The 20487-nt window shown below is 45.9% G+C and overlaps 1 protein-coding gene across 1 annotated transcript in view; it reads left to right on the forward strand.

Moving 5' to 3' along the window:
- LOC122919832 (1-phosphatidylinositol 4,5-bisphosphate phosphodiesterase zeta-1-like) overlaps positions 1 to 20487 on the forward strand; it is a 138991-nt gene that overhangs the window by 84798 nt on the left and 33706 nt on the right. The window contains exon 6 of the mRNA XM_044269022.1: positions 17774 to 17899. Coding sequence (XP_044124957.1) covers positions 17774 to 17899 — 126 coding nt within the window. The remainder of the gene's footprint in view (positions 1 to 17773; positions 17900 to 20487) is intronic.

Raw genomic sequence — 20487 nt, forward strand, 5'->3', positions numbered from 1 at the left:
CGAACTTAAAGAAGCCCTGAAGCAATGTGACACAAAGGCACTAGAAACTTTCCTAGCTGATAAACAGTGTGAGTTTATCTTCAATGCTCCTTCCGCAAGTCATGCAGGTGGAGTCTGGGAACGTCAAATTAGAACCATTCGTAATGTGCTAAATGCTACAACAGTCCAATGTTCAAGTAGACTAGACGATGCTTCTCTTAGAACGCTATTTTATGAAGCCATGGCCATTGTTAACAGCCGTCCTTTAACTGTCGATGGAATCAATGACCCCAAGGCGCCAGAACCTCTAACTCCAAACCACCTCATCCTGATGAAATCCAAGGTTGCATTACCTCCACCTGGGAAATTCGTAAAGGAAGACGTATATGCAGCTAAACGGTGGCGTAGAGTGCAATATTTAGCAGAACAATTCTGGAGTCGGTGGAAAAGAGAATACCTCATGAGTGTTTCCACAAGACAGAAATGGCACACACCTCAACGTAACCTCAAAGTAAATGACATTGTCATAATCAAAGATGATTTGTCTCCCAGATGCCAGTGGCAACTAGGACGTGTAATTGAAACTACAATAGAAAAGGATGATCTAGTTCGTCGAGTCAAGGTGTTAGTAGGTGACAGAAGATTGCAAGATAAGAAGGACTATGTATCAAACCCTTCAATTATTGAACGTCCTATTCAAAAGCTAGTAGTCCTCATAGAAAGCAAATAAGTTCAGTTTTAGTGATACACTAGCATACCACCACAAGACAGTAGCCAGTTACAGAGGTACCTATAAGCTAAATTGTGTATGATGTACCATGTTTTATAGCGGCCAAGGTTATGTTCTGTAAATTATGTATGACTTTTAGGTTATGTTCATTCATAACATAATTTGGTGGGAGTGTAACTGTCCGCTTATCATTGTGGATCTTGTTCAGCACTTACTGCTGGGTGGAACCTTTCTGCCTCCCTTTGGTTCCCTGGGGAATGTTTTGATCAGCAGGATTACAAGACCTCTCCTTCTTCCTGTCTTAGAAGGAAACCCTTTTCCTGTATCTCAGATGCCACATGTTAGCTGTCTGCATAGGATTTCATGGAAGATGTTCGCAGAAAATCCCTAAAGCTTAAAGTTTGTACCCCCCTTGGCAAGTGGATCGAGGTATGCAGAAAAGTGTGCATTGTTATAAAAGGTGTATATGTTCTAGAGATAAACCCCGTTCATGCTGTTTGGTTTTAAATACGCTATACTGTATAATCCAAGGCACTTTGCATGTAACCATGTTTCTTTGAATGTTCAATGTAATTAGATGTGTGTGCAGACAACTGTAATTAACCCTGTAACCCCCTTTTTGGTGACAACCGTAAATAAGTGTGTTGTATGTCATTTACAGTTTTCACGGTGCTATGGTGCTTACGATATTCATGTTTACGGTGCTAAAGGAAATAAAGAAAATAATATTCAACCCTGCTGCGCACCTTTGTTCCGAAAGAATAAAACTACTGCACACGTCAGAATCTCTCCTCTTGTTATTTATTCGATGCCAAAGGGGCCATAACAAGGAGAAATGAGGCACTTGAAACTGGCACATACGGGGGAAGGGGGGGGGGGAGACACCTTATACTGGCACATATTGGGGAGGAGGAGAAATGAGGCACTTGAAACTGGCACATATGGGGGAAGGGGGGGGGGAGAGACACCTTATACTGCCACATATTTGGGTGGGGGAGAAGAGGCACTTGAAATTGGCACATATAGGGGAAGGGGTGGAAAGAGGCACCTTATACTGGCACATATTGAGGGGGGAATGAGGCACTTGAAACTGCAATATATGGGGGGAGGGGGGGGGAAGAGGCACCTTATACTGGCACATATTGGTGGGGAGAAATGAGGCACTTGATACTGGCACATATAAGGGAAGGGGGGGGGGGAAGAGGCACATATTGGGGGAGAAAAGATGCACTTCTTACTGACACATGGGGGCATCTATGGGGGGCACTTCTTACTGGCACATTATTTGGGGGCTTCTACTGAGGCCACAAAGAAGGAGTATTTTATATGGGGGGCTATGTGTGTTACTAGTATTATCAGGGGGTTAATCTGTTTATGCAGTATAGTATTTGGGAGCACAGCGGCACAGTATTGGGGTAGTAGGATGATTTGTCCAGAAGATGGGAGGATGATGGAAAAGTAGTAAACTGAGATCTTTTTTTTGTTGTTTTCAAACTGCAGAGACGAAAAATGGCGAAAAAAGGGTAGTCTGGTCTGAAGATCTAAAAGGAGAAGATGAGGAAAGAACATCTACATCAAAGGAGACGTCACTGGATGTAAGAGGTATGGGGTGCTGTATTTCTGTAGTGACGGGATCAGGGGCGTAATGATCGTGGTGCGACAGCAACCAGGGGTGGAGGCGGGACATGGGCGTGGCTGGAGGTGGGACATGGGTGGGGCCTGAAAGGGGCCCTCCCTCCCTTCTGTTCGGGTTTGGCTTAGAGAAAAGATGGAAACCCTAAATGCCATGCGCAAAACCCCTAGCATGGTACAAAGAAGTAGCGGTCTACTTGGTGCAGGTTGCCATGTACAACTCTTTTGTGCTGTCCCGGAGCGCTGGCAGCACAGGGACATTCCTCCAGTTCTATAAGGGCAGTCCTTAAGGCCATAATCTTTTCTGACCAGGAAAGAGCAGGCCGGAGTACCTCAGGAACTGGAGGTGCCCGGATCGTCCCGGCCAACACTTTCCAGGTGTGGTTCCCCCATACTGGAAAGAAGGGTTGGTCCCAAAAAAAAAAGTGCAGCATGTGTAACAGGAGGGGGTAACGAAAGGACACCACCACTCAGTGTGAAACGTGTCCCAATCATCCAGGCCTCTGTATTGACCGTTGCTTCAGGGAGTACCACACTTACATGGAGTACTAAATTTATAATTCCCTTCCCCCATTTTAATTTATTTCTCCACAGTCTTTACAGGAATAGCTGCAAAGTGGAGGAGAAAATTCTAAATCTCCTTTTTTTACACTAACATGTAGCCCCTTTTATTTCATTTTTACAAGGGGTAATAGGAGAAAAGTGCCCCAAAATTTGTAGCCCAATTTCTCCGGAGTAAGGACATACCCCATATGTGGACGTAAAGTGCTCTGCGGGCAAACTACATGGCTCAGAAGAGAAGGAGCGCCATTGGGATTTTGGTTGTCCAAAATCCCAATATCGCTCTTTCTCTTCTGAGCCGTGTAGTCACCCGCAGATCATATTACGTCCACATATGAGGTATTTTCTGACTCGGGAGAAATTGGGCTATAAACTGTTGGGGCGAACAAGTTTGTTTGCTCCACCATCAGATTCACAAATTGTTCACTGAAAAAAACTAAAAATGTCATATTTAGTGAAGCCCACTGTGCGAATCTGGATTCCTGGTTGGCCAACAAAGTCAGGAATCAAGGGCTCAAAATCCTCTGGGGTACTCCAGCCAAGTTCACCGGTAGAGGGCTCAGGTGAACTTTCCTGGTGGGCCGGAAAACTAGTACGAGCCCCAGGGCTGCTCATACTAGTGTGGGCCACAGGGTTCCTGGCACGGGGGGTACCTGGCTCCGCCTGGCGGCGTCTCCGCCGCCTTGGGGCTCATCATCATCACTAGATGATGAGAAAGAGGATGACAACAGGAAAGTGGGGTCATCCTCGTCCTCACTGGGGCTCTCGGAGTCGGAGAGCAGCTGGGCGTACGCCTCCTCGGCCGAGAACATCCGGCGGGCCATCTTAGAATGCTAAAGGGGAGTGTGTGTAAAACTTTATTTAGTGTGTGTGTGTGTGTGTGCGGGGGGGGGGGGGGGGGGGTGTGGGGGGGAGGTGTGTGGGTGGGGGCGGTGTGTTTTTATGTATACCCTACCCTAACCCACCCTAACCTACCAGAATCCCCGAAAAATTGCTCACAGCCCAAAAACTCACTGATCAGCGGTGGGGTGGGCGATGCGCTGACAGTGGCCAGGCGCGCTTTTACAGCTAAGAGTGCCGGCCACAGTCAGCGCACCTACAAAAAGAAGAAAAAAGGAATTTCGCCCCAAAATATGTGGGTGGGAGGAAAGCTGCAGCACCCCTGGGGGGACGGGGGTCGCACAAGTTGCTGTGGACCCCAGACACCCTCAGATCCGGGTGCTGCACACAAAAATTAACTTTTTTTTTTTCCACTACCCCTACCTAACCAAAAGCTCTCCCTAAATGTTTATATGCCAGATGGCACTTTATGTGGTCTCAGGGGCCACGGATGGCGGAGGATCGTGTGGGATGCAGATGGACCGACACAGGGCTCCTCTGTCCTTACTCACACAGAAGTCTGTGGGCGGGGACAGCGTAGCTCCAGGATGTTATCTCCAGGTCAATCCCTCCAACCAATCACAGGTGATCCTCACCCTCATACTCCGTCACCGCCACCTCACAGGATCTACGGAGGGTGATTGGTGGTGTATATTACACCACTGATCACCCTCCTATTTCGGGTCACCGGAGACCTGAATAACCTGGAAATGATGCAAACCGCAGGTCTGAATTGACCTGCGGTTAGCAGCGATCGCCGATATAGGGGAGGATGGTCACAGGACCCCCCCTCGGCATTGTCACAGGGTGCCTTCTGAATGATTTCAGCAGGCACACCGTTCGTAACACTGCCCGCCGCACAGCGGTGATCGGAAATACACAGGTACGCCCTGTGTCCATAAGAGGCTAAAGAGGCTCTGTCCCCAGAATTAACCCTATTAGACCATACGTACTGCCTGGTAGGGCTCATTATGCTGATTATGTATGCTAAATAGCTGCAGAGATATTTGTGTTTTTATTCATATGCAAATAAACAATTTGAGCCCTCAGAGGCGGGGCTTAATATTCTGAGCAATGCTCTAACACCCTGTGCTCTGCACACACACCCCTCCCCCATTGACTGACAGAGCTAGACAGCAGGCTGACATCACAGCACCACGGGGATACCGCACATGCAGCCGTCAGTGCTGACCGCGGCAGTGCAAGGGTTAATGAGCCGGCATCAGGGTTTTCACCGATGCCGGTGCATACAGCAGGGGTCCAACTATTAGTGCCTGCCGGACCCCTGCAGCTGATCGGGAGGGAGTAGCTCCTGTGCCGCCCGATCAGAGCGCTGTACCTGTATGTTGCTGGGATTTGTGACCGCGTTTCCAGCGACATACATGTACAGCGCTGGTATCCTATGGGTTAATGACATATTATTTATTATAGTATATGCTATTAAAGAAAAAATACATATGTCTTTCTGGGGACTTCAACAAGCAAAGCCATTAATGTAACCTCCAAGCTATGACATTACCACATGGTTTTCTATACTAAGAAGCTATCACATAGTACTGCCATCTGTCTGATCATATATTGTGTCCGTGGATAAAGCAGGATACCTCCTGACGAAGCCTACGTGGCGAAACACGTGTCGAGGTTGAAACAGTGGGGGAGTCGTGTTACCATTCTACAGCAGCAACATGGGTAGGTAACTTGGTAGCTGGATCAGGGTGGGACGAGAGGTTTGCAGTTCATTGTTATATGCCATCTTTATTAGTAGTACTGCACCGTCCATTGACACCTCACAGCATCCCCGGACAGAGGTTGTGAGCAATAGTCAGTAGTTGTTTTATACTAGGGGATCAGCATTCGCACCCGCAACTACACTTTTGCTCACGGCCTCTGGTATATTGTTGTTCTCTGCTGGGTATGGTCACATTATCCCCCATTGTGATTCTCCACATTGTATAGCCCCTTGTGGCTCAGTCTCCATGTCCTGTCCCATTTGAGCAATACCTGTAATGATCATGTGATTTATATTGAATAAAATGAGATTTTTTACCTTGAAAAAATCCTTGCTCTTTTTTTTGTACAAATCCGTGAATAAAGCAGTGACATGTATAGCAGCTTTCTGAGCAGAGATCAGTGTGGTGAAGCTATAGCACACTGTGTGTATAATACACATATATACAGTAGATATGTATAATCCAGGATACAGCTCTGTATACAGGGCCCCCTTTACTATAGTGCTGCCCATGTACTCTTAATAAAATAAAAAAGGACTACTTACATCACACAGCACTGGAATTTGTCTCTGATCTAGAGCTCAATAAAATATAAAATATTAATTTTATTAAAAGCCTGAGACAGGTTTTGAACCCATGAACACTACATGCAAAGCAAGTGTCTTACCACTGAGCTATAGCTCTAGACTGCTAAAATAGGGATTGTTTTGATCTATGAGATGTAGTATAGCAAAAACCACAGTAAACCTAAAATGTTTTGTGATACTGACGACTGAAGGAAGTGAGACATCAGCGTCACACATGATTTAAATTTGCCTCTTATCTAGGGCATAATAAAATGTAAGGCTGAGAGGGGCTTTGAACTCAGAAAGCCTGGACATGGGGCAGTAGCATCACCACTGAGCTACCAGCTTGCCTTGTATGAGCTTGTGATTTTTGTTCATCTATGTGATGTAGAATACAAAACTACAGTAAAGCTAAAATGTTTTGTGATACTGACAACTGAAGGACGTCAGATATCAGCGTCACACATCAGCGTCACACATCATTTAACCCCTTAGGGACACAGCCTTTTTACACCTTAGGACCAGGCCATTTTTTGCAAATCTGACCAGTGTCACTTTAAGTGATGATAACTTTAAAACGCTTTGACTTATCCAGGCCATTCTGAGATAGTTTTTTCGTCACATATTGTACTTCATGACACTGGTAAAAAAAAGTTAAAAAAATATTTTTTTTTGCATAAAAAAATGTCAAATTTACCAAAAATTTTGAAAAATTAGCAAATTTCAAAGTTTCAGTTTCTCTACTTCTGTAATACATAGTAATACCCCTAAAAATTGTGATGACTTTACATTCCCCATATGTCTACTTCATGTTTGAATTATTTTGGGAATGATATTTTATTTTTTGGGGATGTTACAAGGCTTAGAAGTTTAGAAGCAAATCTTGAAATTTTTCAGAAATTTACAAAAACCCAATTTTTAGGGACCACTACAGCTCTGAAGTCACTTTGCGAGGCTTACATAATAGAAACCACCCAAAAATGACCCCATTCTATAAACTACACCCCTCAAGGTATTCAAAACTGATTTTACAAACTATGTTAACCCTTTAGGTGTTGCACAAGAGTTATTGGCAAATGGGGATGAAATTTGAGAATTTCATTTTATTGCCTAATTTTCCATTTTAACCAATTTTTTCCACTAACAAAGCAAGGGTTAACAGCCAAACAAGACTGTATCTTCATTGCCCTGACTCTGCCGTTTACAGAAACACCCCATATGTGGCCGTAAACTACTGTACGGCCACACAGCGGGGCGTAGAGTGAAAGGTGTGCTGTTTGGTTTTTGGAAGGCAGGTTTGGCTGGACTGGTTTTTTGACACCATGTCCCATTTGAAGCCCCCTGATGCACCCCTAGAGTAGAAACTCCATAAAAGTGACCCCATCTAAGAAACTACACCCCTCAAGGTATTCAAAACTGATTTTACAAACTTTGTTAACCCTTTAGGTGTTGCACAAGAGTTATTGGCAAATTGGGATGAAATTTGAGAATTTCATTTTTTTGCCTAATTTTCCATTTTAACCAATTTTTTCCACTAACAAAGCAAGGGTTAACAGCCAAACAAGACTGTATCTTTATTGCCCTGACTCTGCCGTTTACAGAAACACCCCATATGTGGCCGTAAACTACTGTACGGCCACACAGCGGGGCGTAGAGTGAAAGGTGCGCCGTTTGGTTTTTGGAAGGCATGTTTTGCTGGACTGTTTTTTTTACACCATGTCCCATTTGAAGCCCCCCTGATGCAGCCCTAGAGTAGAAACTCCATAAAAGTTACCCCATCTTTCAGTCAACATTACCCCATCAAGAAACTACACCCCTCAAGGTATACAAAACTGATTTTACAAACTTTGTTAACCCTTTAGGTGTTGCACAAGATTTAATGGAAAATAGAGATACAATTTCAAAATTTAACTTTTTTGGCAGATTTTCCATTTTAATATTTTTTTTCCAGTTACAAAGCAAGGGTTAACAGCCAAACAAAACTCATTATTCATGGCCCTAATTCTGTAGTTTACAGAAACACCCCATATGTGGTCGTAAACCGCTGTACGGTCACACGGCAGGGCGCAGAAGGAAAGGAATGCCATACGGTTTTTGGAAGGCAGATTTTGCTGGACTGTTTTTTTTGACACCATGTCCCTTTTGAAGCCCCCTTGATGCACCCCTAGAGTAGAAACTCCAAAAAAGTGACCCCATTTTAGAAACTACGGGATAGGGTGGCAGTTTTGTTGGTACAAGTTTAGGGTACATATGATTTTTGGTTGCTCTATATTACACTTTTTGTGCGGCAAGGTAACAAGAAATTGCTTTTTTGGCACCGTTTTTTTTTGTTATTTACACCATTCATCTGACAGGTTAGATCATGTGGTAATTTTATAGAGCAGGTTGTCACGGACGCGGTGATACCCAATATGTATACAATTTTTTTTATTTATGTACATTTTACACAATAATTTCATTTTTAAAACAAAAAAAATGTTTTAGTGTCTCCATAGTCTAAGAGCCATAGTTTTTTCAATTTTTGGGCGATTATCTTAAGTAGGGTCTCATTTTTTGTGGGATGAGATGACGGTTTGATTGGCACTATTTTGGGGTGCACATGACTTTTTGATTGCTTGCTATTACACTTTTTGTGACGGAAGATGATAAAAAATGGCATTTTTTACACCGTTTTTATTTTTATTTTTTTACGGTGGTCATCTGAGGGGTTAGGTCATGTGATATTTTCATAGAGCCGGTCAATACGGACGCGGCGATATCTAATATGTATACTTTTTTTATTTATGTAAGTTTTACACAATGATTTCATTTTTGAAACAAAAGAAATCATGTTTTAGTGTTTCCATAGTCTAAGAGCCATAACTTTTTCAGTTTTTGGGCGATTATCTTGGGTAGGGTATGATTTTTGCGGGATGAGATAACGGTTTGATTGTTACAATTTTGGCGTAGATGCGACTTTTTTGATCACTTTTATTACCTTTTTTGGGAAGTAAGGTGGCCAAAATTCCAATTTCATCATAGTTTTTAATTTTTTATTTTTATGGCGTTCACTGTTCGGGTAAAGTAACATTACTGTTTTATAGATCAGGTCGTTACGGACGTGGAGATACCAAACATGTGTAGGGAATTTTATTTTTATCATTTTTAATCAGTGATAAATGTGTTTTTTGATTTTTACTTTATTTTCACTTTTTATACTTTTTTTTTTGACCCAGACCCACTTGGTTCTTGAAGATCCAGTGGGTCTGATGTCTGCATAATACAGTACAGTACAATATATATTGTACTGTACTGTATTTTACTTACACTTTGTCTGAACAGATCTATGCTTTCAGCACAGATCTGTTCAGAACCATGGACAGCAGGACGCCTGAGAAGGCGTCCTGTTGCCATGGGAACCTTCCCCGTCTGCTCAGTAGTGAGCAGAACTGCGCAGACGGGGAAGGGTAAGGACGGGGCTTGGGGGGCTGCCTGGAAGCTCTCTCCCTCTCCATTCGGGGGACTGCAAAGGCACAGCAGCCCCCCGATGGGAGAGGGAGGGAGCTCCCTGAGCTGTTAACCTTTTCCATACAGCGGTCCGTACGGACCGCTGTATGGAAAGGGTTAAACGGCTGACATCGCATCACCGATGTCAACCGTTTATACCAGGGTGCCAGCAATGTGCTGGCACCCTGGTATACCCACTAGACGCCAACGATTACGCAATGGGAGGCAGGCGGGGGATCACGATCCCGCCTACCGCACCGCCCGCCTACCGCACCGCCCGCACCGCCCGCACCGCCCGCAACCCTCCCCCTGCACCTCCCACCGTGCTCAAATAACTCAGGGGTGCAGGGGGGAGGGATACTGGAAAAAATTTTGAATCCTAAAGTTTCTGATCCCCGCGGTCAGGGACCGCGGGGATCAGAAACTGCAGAAATCGCAGCAAACCGCAGGTCTGAATTGACCTGCGGTTTGCCGCGATCGCTGACATGGGGGGGTCATGGGACCCCCCCGTGCATTTAGCCTAGGTGCCTGCTCAATGATTTGAGCAGGCACCGGGTTCCGATCACCCCCGTGCGGTAGGCCCTGTGTCCTTAAGTACCAGGGCACAAGGGCGTACCTGTACGCCCTGTGTCCTTAAGGGGTTAAATTTGACTCTTATCTAGCGCATAATAAAATGTAAAAACTTTGGGGAGGCTGAGAGGGGCTTTGAACTCAGAAAGCCTGGACAAGAGGTAGCAGCACTAGCACTGAGCTACCAGCTTGCCTTGTATGAGCTTGTGATTTTTGTTCATCTATGTGATGTAGAATACAAAACCACAGTAAAGCTAAAATGTTTTGTGATACTGACAACTGAAGGACGTCAGACATCAGCGTCACACATCATTTAAATTTGCCTCTTATCTAGCGCATAATAAAATGTAAACAATTTTTGAAGGCTGAAAGGGGCTTTGAACTCAGAAAGCCTGGACATGGGGCAGCAGCATTACCACTGAGCTACCAGCTTGCCTGGCACAGAGTTATAAGCTCAGCAATAGATAGTGTGATTTAGCAGACAAATACATAGTTTATCTATAACTCCTTCTCACTTTGACCCTGACCTATGAAGAGCATAAGTCAAACTCAGGTGTCAGGGTCAGGTGTCAGAGTCAGGGGTCAGAGTCAGGGGTCAGGGTCAGGTGTCAAAGTCAGGTGTCAGGGTCAGGTGTCAGGGTCAGGTGTCAGGGTCAGATGTCAGGGTCAGATGTCAGGGTCAGATGTCAGGGTCAGGTGTCAGAGTCAGGTGTCAGAGTCAAGTGTCAGAGTCAAGTGTCAGAGTCAAGTGTCAGGGTCAGGTGTCAGGGTCAGGTGTTACATTGGCATTATTTTGATACTTGACTATGATATCTGACCATGTCCTAAAATGAACACTGTACAGTCTGAGTCAGTGAGTCACAGCACACAATAGCAGAGCCGCTGGCAGCAGGGAGGGGAGGGACTCGGGAGGAGTGTAATCTGATCCTAGAGTGGAAGCTGCTTCTGCCAGCCCCTCCCCTCCCCGCCCACCAACCAATCAGAGCTGAGGCAAGGCAAGCACTAGCAGCTCTGAGTCTGAGTCACTGACACAAGTACAGGGAGTCAAAGAAAGAATCGAATGAGTCACAGTTTAAAGGGTTTCTACCACATCGTTTTGACATAATTAGCTATCAGACACTAGCGATCCGCTAGTGTCTGCTCTACCAAACAATACTATTATAATAGCTTTTTGTGCAGCTGTTTCCATAAAAAACGAACATTTATTGATATGCTAATGAGCCTCTAGGTGCTATGGGGGCGTCTTTTCAGCACCTAGAGGCTCAGTCTACCTTCACAAAATGCCGCCCAGCGAGTCCCTCCAGCCCGCCCATCTCCTCTGGAATGTGATCCTACCTCTGTCTTCGGTGCATCTGTCTTCGGCGCAGGCGCAGTGAATGTCTGACCGCTGCCTGCACAGACATCTCGGTCATCGGCGCAGGCGCAGTGGAGATGTCTGTGCAGGGAACGGTCAGACATTTACTGCGCCGAAGACAGACGCGCACGGCGCAGGCGCGAGAATTCGTCCGCTGACTCAGAGATAGGATCGCATTCCAGAGGAGATGGGCGGGCTGGAGGGACCCGCTGGGCAGCATTTTGTGAAGGTAGACCGAGCCTCTAGGTGCTGAAAAGACGCCCCCATAGCACCTAGAGGCTCATTAGCATATCAATAAAAGTTCGTTTTTTATGGAAACGGCTGCACAAAAAGCTATCATAATAGCATTGTTTGGTAGAGCAGACACTAGCAGATCGCTAGTGTCTGACAGCTAAATTTGTCAAAACGATGTGGTAGAAACCCTTTAAAATAATCTAAAGATCAGACTTAGTTAGAGACTCATTTGATTCTTTGAGTTAAAAGAGCCGTGAGTCACTAGAACAGTTTACACTGAGGCTGAGGCTTTTGTTGCAGCAGTGATAAGATTAAAGGGATTCTGTCACCTCCCCTAACCCAAAAAACGATTTTAAAGCAGCCATGCAGCACAGCTTACCTTGATTAGGCTGTGCTCTTTTATCTTGTAATCCGTCCAGTAGTTTCTGCAAAAAACTACTTTTATGGATATGCAAATGAGTCCTGAATGTGCCCAGAGGGGCGTTTTGTTCTTCTTAGAGAGCCCAGTACCGCCCCTCTTTCAGTGCCCAGCCCGCCTTCCTTGCACTGTCTAACCGCCCCCAGCCTCTCCTCCCTCTCCTCCCCCTCCCTCACGCCGAACGAACTCTCGCACAGGCGCAGTACCCACTGAGGGCTGCGCCTGTGCGATCAGCAGGAGACTGAGGGCAGGAGCTTCATCCTCGTCACTGGGCATGCGCCGAGCCCAGTGACGTCCGATGCTCGCTCTTCCCTGCTGACTGAGGGAAGAGCGAGCATCGGACGTCACTGGGCTCGGCGCATGCCCAGTGACGAAGATGAAGCTCCTGCCCTCAGTCTCCTGCTGATCGCACAGGCGCAGCCCTCAGTGGGTACTGCGCCTGTGCGAGAGTTCGTTCGGCGTGAGGGAGGGGGAGGAGAGGGAGGAGAGGCTGGGGGCGGTTAGACAGTGCAAGGAAGGCGGGCTGGGCACTGAAAGAGGGGCGGTACTGGGCTCTCTAAGAAGAACAAAACGCCCCTCTGGGCACATTCAGGACTCATTTGCATATCAATAAAAGTCGCTTTTTGCAGAAACTGCTGGACGGATTACAAGATAAAAGAGCACAGCCTAATCAAGGTAAGCTGTGCTTCATGGCTGCTTTAAAATCGTTTTTTGGGTTAGGGGAGGTGACAGAATCCCTTTAAGGGACAGGAGCAGAGAGATAAGAGAAGTGACAGATGACTGTTGCTCAGAAGCCATGAGATTGTAAGGCTACTTTCACACTAGCGGCAGGACGGATCCGACAGGCTGTTCACCCTGTCAGATCCGTCCTGCCGTTATTTCGCCGGACCGCCGCTCCGTCCCCATTGACTATAATGGGGACGGGGGTGGAGCTCCGGCCCAGCACGGCAGTGCATGGCGAAAGGCCGCCGGACTAAAAGTACTGCATGTCCAACTTGTTGTGTGGTCTTTGCTCAGGGGTAAAATGCAAAGCTGTTTTCTGGATTATCCCACAGGGCCATTATCCTCCATCATTGTTATTAACCCCTCCCTTGCCAGCCCACCCAGCCCTATTTAGCTTTGTGTTCAGCTTTGAAAAAAATGTTTAGGCCATGAAGGGGTTAATTAAGTGTTGGAGGGGGTGGGGGGTGTTATTGTGCATATTGTGTTTGGGATCCATTTAACAAGTTTGACCAGTTGGGTTTGAGAGTGGTTGAGTGTCATCCACAGATCCCTCATAACAGTGTGTCACCCACAGATCCCCCATAACAATGTGTCATCCACAGATCCCCCATAACAATGTGTCATCCACAGATCCCCCATAACAATGTGTCATCCACAGATCCCCCATAACAATGTGTCATCCACAGATCCCCCATAACAATGTGTCATCCACAGATCCCCATAACAGTGTCATCCACAGATCCCCCATAACAGTGTCATCCACAGATCCCCCATAACAGTGTCATCCACAGATCCCCCTATAACAGTGTCATCCAGAGATTCCTCATAACAGTGTGTCAGCCACAGATTCCCCCATAACAGTGTGTCATCCACAGATTCCCCATAACAGTGTGTCATCCACAGATTCCCCCATAACTGTGTGTCATCCACAGATCCCCCATAACAATATCATCCACAGATTCCCCCAAAACAGTGTGTCATCCACAGATCCCCCCGTAACAGTGTGTCATCCACAGATCCCCCATAACAGTGTGTCATCCACAGATCCCCATAACAGTGTGTCATCCACAGATCCCCCATAGCAGTGTGTCATCCACAGATCCCCCATAGCAGTGTGTCACCCACAGATCCCCCATAGCAGTGTGTCATCCACAGATTCCCCCATAACAGTGTGTCATCCACAGATTCCCCCATAACAGTGTGTCATCCACAGATCCCCCATAACAGTGTGTCATCCACAGATCCCCCCATAACAGTGTGTCATCCACAGATCCCCCATAACAGTGTCATCCACAGATCCCCCGTAACAGTGTCATCCACAGATTCCCCCATAACAGTGTGTCATCCACAGATTCCCCATAACAGTGTGTCATCCACAGATTCCCTCATAACAGTGTGTCATCCACAGATTCCCCCATAACAGTGTGTCATCCACAGATTCCCCCATAACAGTGTGTCATCCACAGATTCCCCCATAACAGTGTGTCATCCACAGATTCCCCCATAACAGTGTGTCATCCACAGATCCCCCATAACAGTGTGTCATCCACAGATCCCCCCGTAACAGTGTGTCATCCACAGATCCCCATAACATTGTGTCATCCACAGATCCCCCATAACTGTGTCAATCACAGATCCCCATAACTGTGTCATCCACAGATTCCCCCATAACAGTGTGATCCACAGATTCCCCCATAACAGTGTGATCCACAGATTCCCCCATAACAGTGTGATCCACAGATTCCCCCATAACAGTGTGTCATCCACAGATCCCCCATAACAGTGTCATCCACAGATCCCCCTATAACAGTGTCATCCAGAGATTCCTCATAACAGTGCGTCATCCAGAGATTCCTCATAACAGTGTGTCATCCACAGATTCCCCCATAACAGTGTGTCATCCACAGATTCCCCATAACAGTGTGTCATCCACAGATTGCCCATAACAGTGTGTCATCCACAGATTCCCCCATAACCGTGTGTCATCCACAGATCCCCCATAACAATATCATCCACAGATTCCCCCAAAACAGTGTGTCATCCACAGATCCTCCCATAACAGTGTGTCATCCACAGATCCCCCATAACAGTGTCATCCACAGATCCCCCATAACAGTGTCATCCACAGATTCCCCCATAACAGTGTGTCATCCACAGATTCCCCATAACAGTGTGTCATCCACAGATTCCCTCATAACAGTGTGTCATCCACAGATTCCCCCATAACAGTGTGTCATCCACAGATTCCCCCATAACAGTGTGTCATCCACAGATCCCCATAACATTGTGTCATCCACAGACCCCCATAACTGTGTCATCCACAGATCCCCCATAACTGTGTCATCCACAGATTCCCCCATAACAGTGTGATCCACAGATTCCCCCATAACAGTGTGATCCACAGATTCCCCCATAACAGTGTGATCCACAGATTCCCCCATAACAGTGTGATCCACAGATTCCCCCATAACAGTGTGATCCACAGATTCCCCCATAACAGTGTGATCCACAGATTCCCCCATAACAGTGTGTCATCCACAGATCCCCCATAACAGTGTCATCCACAGATCCCCCTATAACAGTGTCATCCAGAGATTCCTCATAACAGTGCGTCATCCAGAGATTCCTCATAACAGTGTGTCATCCACAGATTCCCCCATAACAGTGTGTCATCCACAGATTCCCCATAACAGTGTGTCATCCACAGATTCCCCCATAACCGTGTGTCATCCACAGATCCCCATAACAATATCATCCACAGATTCCCCCAAAACAGTGTGTCATCCACAGATCCCCCCATAACAGTGTGTCATCCACAGATCCCCCATAACAGTGTGTCATCCACAGATCCCCCATAACAGTGTGTCATCCACAGATCCCCATAACAGTGTGTCATCCACAGATCCCCATAACAGTGTGTCATCCACAGATCCCCCCATAACAGTGCGTCATCCACAGATCCCCCATAACAGTGTGTCATCCACAGATCCCCCATAACAGTGTGTCATCCACAGATCCCCATAACAGTGTGTCATCCACAGATCCCCATAACAGTGTGTCATCCACAGATCCCCCATAACAGTGGGTCATCCACAGATCCCCCCATAACAGTGTGTCATCCACAGATCCCCCATAACAGTGTCATCCACAGATCCCCCATAACAGTGTCATCCACAGATTCCCCCATAACAGTGTGTCATCCACAGATTCCCCATAACAGTGTGTCATCCACAGATTCCCTCATAACAGTGTGTCATCCACAGATTCCCCCATAACAGTGTGTCATCCACAGATTCCCCCATAACAGTGTGTCATCCACAGATTCCCCCATAACAGTGTGTCATCCACAGATTCCCCCATAACAGTGTGTCATCCACAGATCCCCCATAACAGTGTGTCATCCACAGATCCCCCCGTAACAGTGTCCGTCATCCACAGATCCCCATAACATTGTGTCATCCACAGATCCCCCATAACTGTGTCATCCACAGATTCCCCATAACAGTGTGATCCACAGATTCCCCCATAACAGTGTGATCCACAGATTCCCCCATAACAGTGTGATCCACAGATTCCCCCATAACAGTGTGTCATCCACAGATCCCCCATAACAGTGTCATCCACAGATCCCCCATAACAGTGTGTCATCCACAGATTCCCCCATAAGAGTAAGTCCTCCACAGATTCCCCCCATAACAGTACGTCATCCACAGATCCCCCCATAACACTGTAACAGTAAACCTTGTGCTTTTTTAGTTTTTTTTTTTTAAATGTGCCAGGGGAAGATTGCTAGGGCAGATTAGAACAGGTAGTGTAGTTAGTGTTAGTGTAGGGTCCTGCTTAAAAGAGTCTACCTTGTCGTGGTAGCAGGCTTCATATTATTTGGTCAAAAATGAATTCCTTACTGAAATCACTGATTACCACTTTTTACTGTCTTTGTAGTTGTAAAAAAATTATGAAATTGGGGGTAGGTCCTTGGGGGTGGAGGGGAGGTGGAGTCAGGACGGATTCTAAAGGGGCGGGGTAGGAGGGGGGGCCCAGGCCTTGAGCTGTGTAAGGGGCCCCAAAATTTCTGATGGCAGCCCTGGTTATAGGGACATATCAGAAGTTGTGATTGGTGGGGATCTGAGCACTGAGGCTCGCCAAAAGATCTCTAGAATGAGGGGAGAGAAGCGCTCATTCGCTGTACAATACGGGAGCGAGACGGGCCTGTAGACTTTATTGAGTCTGTCTCGCTTCCTGCTAAGGCTACTTTCCCATCTGCGGCAAGTCTTCTCTGCCAGAACAGCCTGCTGGATTTTTCCAGATATGGCACTACCGGATGCAACTGGAATGCCTGCTGGCCCTATTAAAAATAATGAGGTCCAACGCTGTGGTCCGTGTCCAGCCGATTCTCGGCATTCTCTGCTACAGATGTGAACATAACCTAAGCAAGCGCTTCTCTCCCCTCGTTGTAGAGATTGCTGGGGGTCTCAGCGCTCACCCCCCCCCCCATTGATAAAAACTCCTGATATGTCCCTAAAACATATCATACGTTTTCTGAAAGCACAGTGACCGTTGTGCAGGAAAAAGCCATTTTATCCACTTACTAATATAATGTTATTGCCAGATCAATGTCGATGTCCAGACTCGTCCATCAGTGGCCTCCACTGTATGACACTGTGCATGGCCTACTGGTGGGGCACAAAATGTCTACATTCTTTGGGCTGCGCTGTTTTATGTGGGTGCTGTATGTAATATTGATCTATAATATATAGTGTGCACATTGTAGACATATAATACAGTTTCTGGAAGTGCCTGCTATATGGCTACTTCACCACTATACAGCAATAGCTATCTGATGCTGTCTTTTATTTGCGTCATGATTTCTGCATTACTTCATGTTATGTCGTTTTTATGATTATTTTCCAGGCTCTTAAAGCCAAAATTTTAATAAAAGACAAAAAAATAGAAAAGGGGGCAATAACAGCCCTAATTGCCAATCTCCATGGCTTGCTTGGGGATTCTGCTGTGGGTTCCAGCGCGGCACCAAGCAAGGTGAGCTTATCCATGAAACTCCTTAGAGAAAGTGCAGAGTCAGAAACCAAACATGTGACACAATGAGCGTCTCAGTATAAGGGCTTGTTCACACGAACGTGACGTATTTTGCGGTCTGCTAAATTGCGGATCCGCTGAACACGGATGCCGCCTGTGTGCCTTCCGCTATTTGCGGAACGGAACAGGAGGCCCATTATAGAGATGCCCTTTTCTTGTCCACAAAACGGACAAGGATAGGACATGTCTCAAAATTTTTATAGGGTCACGGAACGGAGCAACAGATGTGGACAGCACATTGAGTGCTGTCCGCATGTTTTGTGGACCCATTGAAATGAATGGTTCCGTATAAGGACCGCATACGGAATGCAAAAACGTCCCGTATACGGAACACAAAAAAGTTTGTGTGAACGAGCCCTAAATCTGTGCCTGCTCTTCCCTTCTGACCCAGTCCTCCAGTTCTCTTGGTCTTCCCTGTAGTTATGTAATATATCTCAGGAGAACCAGTTCCAAAATCCATAAAAACAGTGAAGTTCCATATACATGTATTATTCCTCTATAAAGTCAAGCCATTAGGGAAAAGGGTTCCCAGTAGAGGAATCCACCACAATCATGTTTTATAAAATGTTAACCTACCCCCCTGTTAAGAGAGGAGATGTTCCTCAGCAAATATCTTCAGTGCTGGAGGTCCCTGAAGTTTCAACCCATGGAAAGTCCAGTTAGCCCCCATTACTCGACACTTAATTGTTTGATATTGTATTGTTATTAGTCTGTGTGGAGTTGTAGTCCCAGCCTTGGCCTTCCACTGCACTCCATCAGTCCTCATATTCACACCTGAACAATCCGCAAAAGGCTACTTTTACACTAGCATTTTTGCTGGATCCGGCAGGGTTCAGCAAAAAACGCTTCCGTTACTGATAATACAGCCGACTGCATCCGTTATGAACAGATCCGGTTGTATTATCTTTAACATACCCAAGACGCATCCGTCATGAACTCCAATGAAAGTCAATGGAGGACGGATCTTTTTTCTATTGTGTCAGAGAAAACCGTCCACATTGACTTGCATTGTGGGTCATGACGGATCCGTTTTGCTCCGCATCCCAGGACGGAAAGCAAACCTCGGTATGAGAACGGAACAGAATGCATTTTGAAGCATTCCGTTCTGTTCAGTTACGTTTTGTCCTCATTGACAATGTATAGGAACAAAATGGAAGTGTTTTTTTCCGGTATTGAGATCCTATGACGGATCTCAGTACCGGAAAATATTAACGCTAGTGTGAAAGTACCCTAAGCTGTAATTTTATAACATTTCGGACTGGACTGCATTACTCTATCCTCCTCCCCATTTACAGCATAAATCGTGAAAGTGATTGATCCTGTGATCGGACCAGAGCTTATGTGATCACTGTGTCCATTGATCAGCCTATTGCAGGGATCAGTAACCTTGCTGCAAACTACAACTCCCAGCATGCACGCTTACTTGGCTGTTCTTGCAACTCCCATTGAAGTGAAAGGAGGATTCTAGGAGTTGTAGTTTCAGAACAGTTGGAGTGCCGGAGGTTGCTGATCCCTGATATAATGCCTTGGTGATCCCGGGCTCATCCTGTTTTAGGATTCCCTTCCCGTCTGTCCTCACTACCTCGAGGTCGGACATTTTCCTCCAGCCCTTTTTCTGCCCCTTTATTTCTATCTTCTATATTATAAGGCTATATGCACATGACCGTGCCGTTTTATGCGGTCTGCAAACCGCGGATCCGCAAAAAACAGAAGCCGCCCGTGTGCCTTCCGCAATTAACGGAACAGGTGGCCCATTGTAGACATGCCTATTCTTGTCCGCAAAACAGACAAGAATAGGACATGCTATATTTTTTTTGCGGGACCACGGAACGGTGCAACGGATGCGGACAGCACACGGAGTGCCGTCCGCATCTTTTGCGGCCCCATTGAAGTGAGTGGGTCCGCCCCCGAGCCGCAAAAACTGCAGGTTTTGCTATTTTGGTTAATCTCAATAATTAATATTCATAAATAGGCATGAGTCGTCTAGTGATGACTCTGCCTATTTATACTATAAAAGGAACTACCTCTGTTGCCTTACCTATTTACTGAACTACGTGCGAATTACTACTACGATATACTACGGTGGCGACTACTAAAAACACTATACACTGTAGTATAAATAATAAAGTATTTATTACACAATAGCAAATATACAGTCTAATAATACACTATATACATATATATATATATATATATATATATACAGTACAGACCAAAAGTTTGGACACACCTTCTCATTCAAAGAGTTTTCTTTATTTCATGACTATGAAAATTGTAGGTTCACACTGAAGGCATCAAAACTATGAATTAACACATGTGGAATTATATACATAACAAAAAAGTGTGAAACAACTAAAAATATGTCATATTCTAGGTTCTTCAAAGTAGCCACCTTTTGCTTTGATTACTGCTTTGCACACTCTTGGCATTCTCTTGATGAGCTTGAAGAGGTAGTCACCTGAAATGGTTTTCACTTCACAGGTGTGCCCTGTCAGGTTTAATAAGTGGGATTTCTTGCCTTATAAATGGGG

This window comes from Bufo gargarizans, chromosome 9 (assembly GCF_014858855.1).
Source record: "Bufo gargarizans isolate SCDJY-AF-19 chromosome 9, ASM1485885v1, whole genome shotgun sequence".
NCBI lineage: Eukaryota > Metazoa > Chordata > Amphibia > Anura > Bufonidae > Bufo > Bufo gargarizans.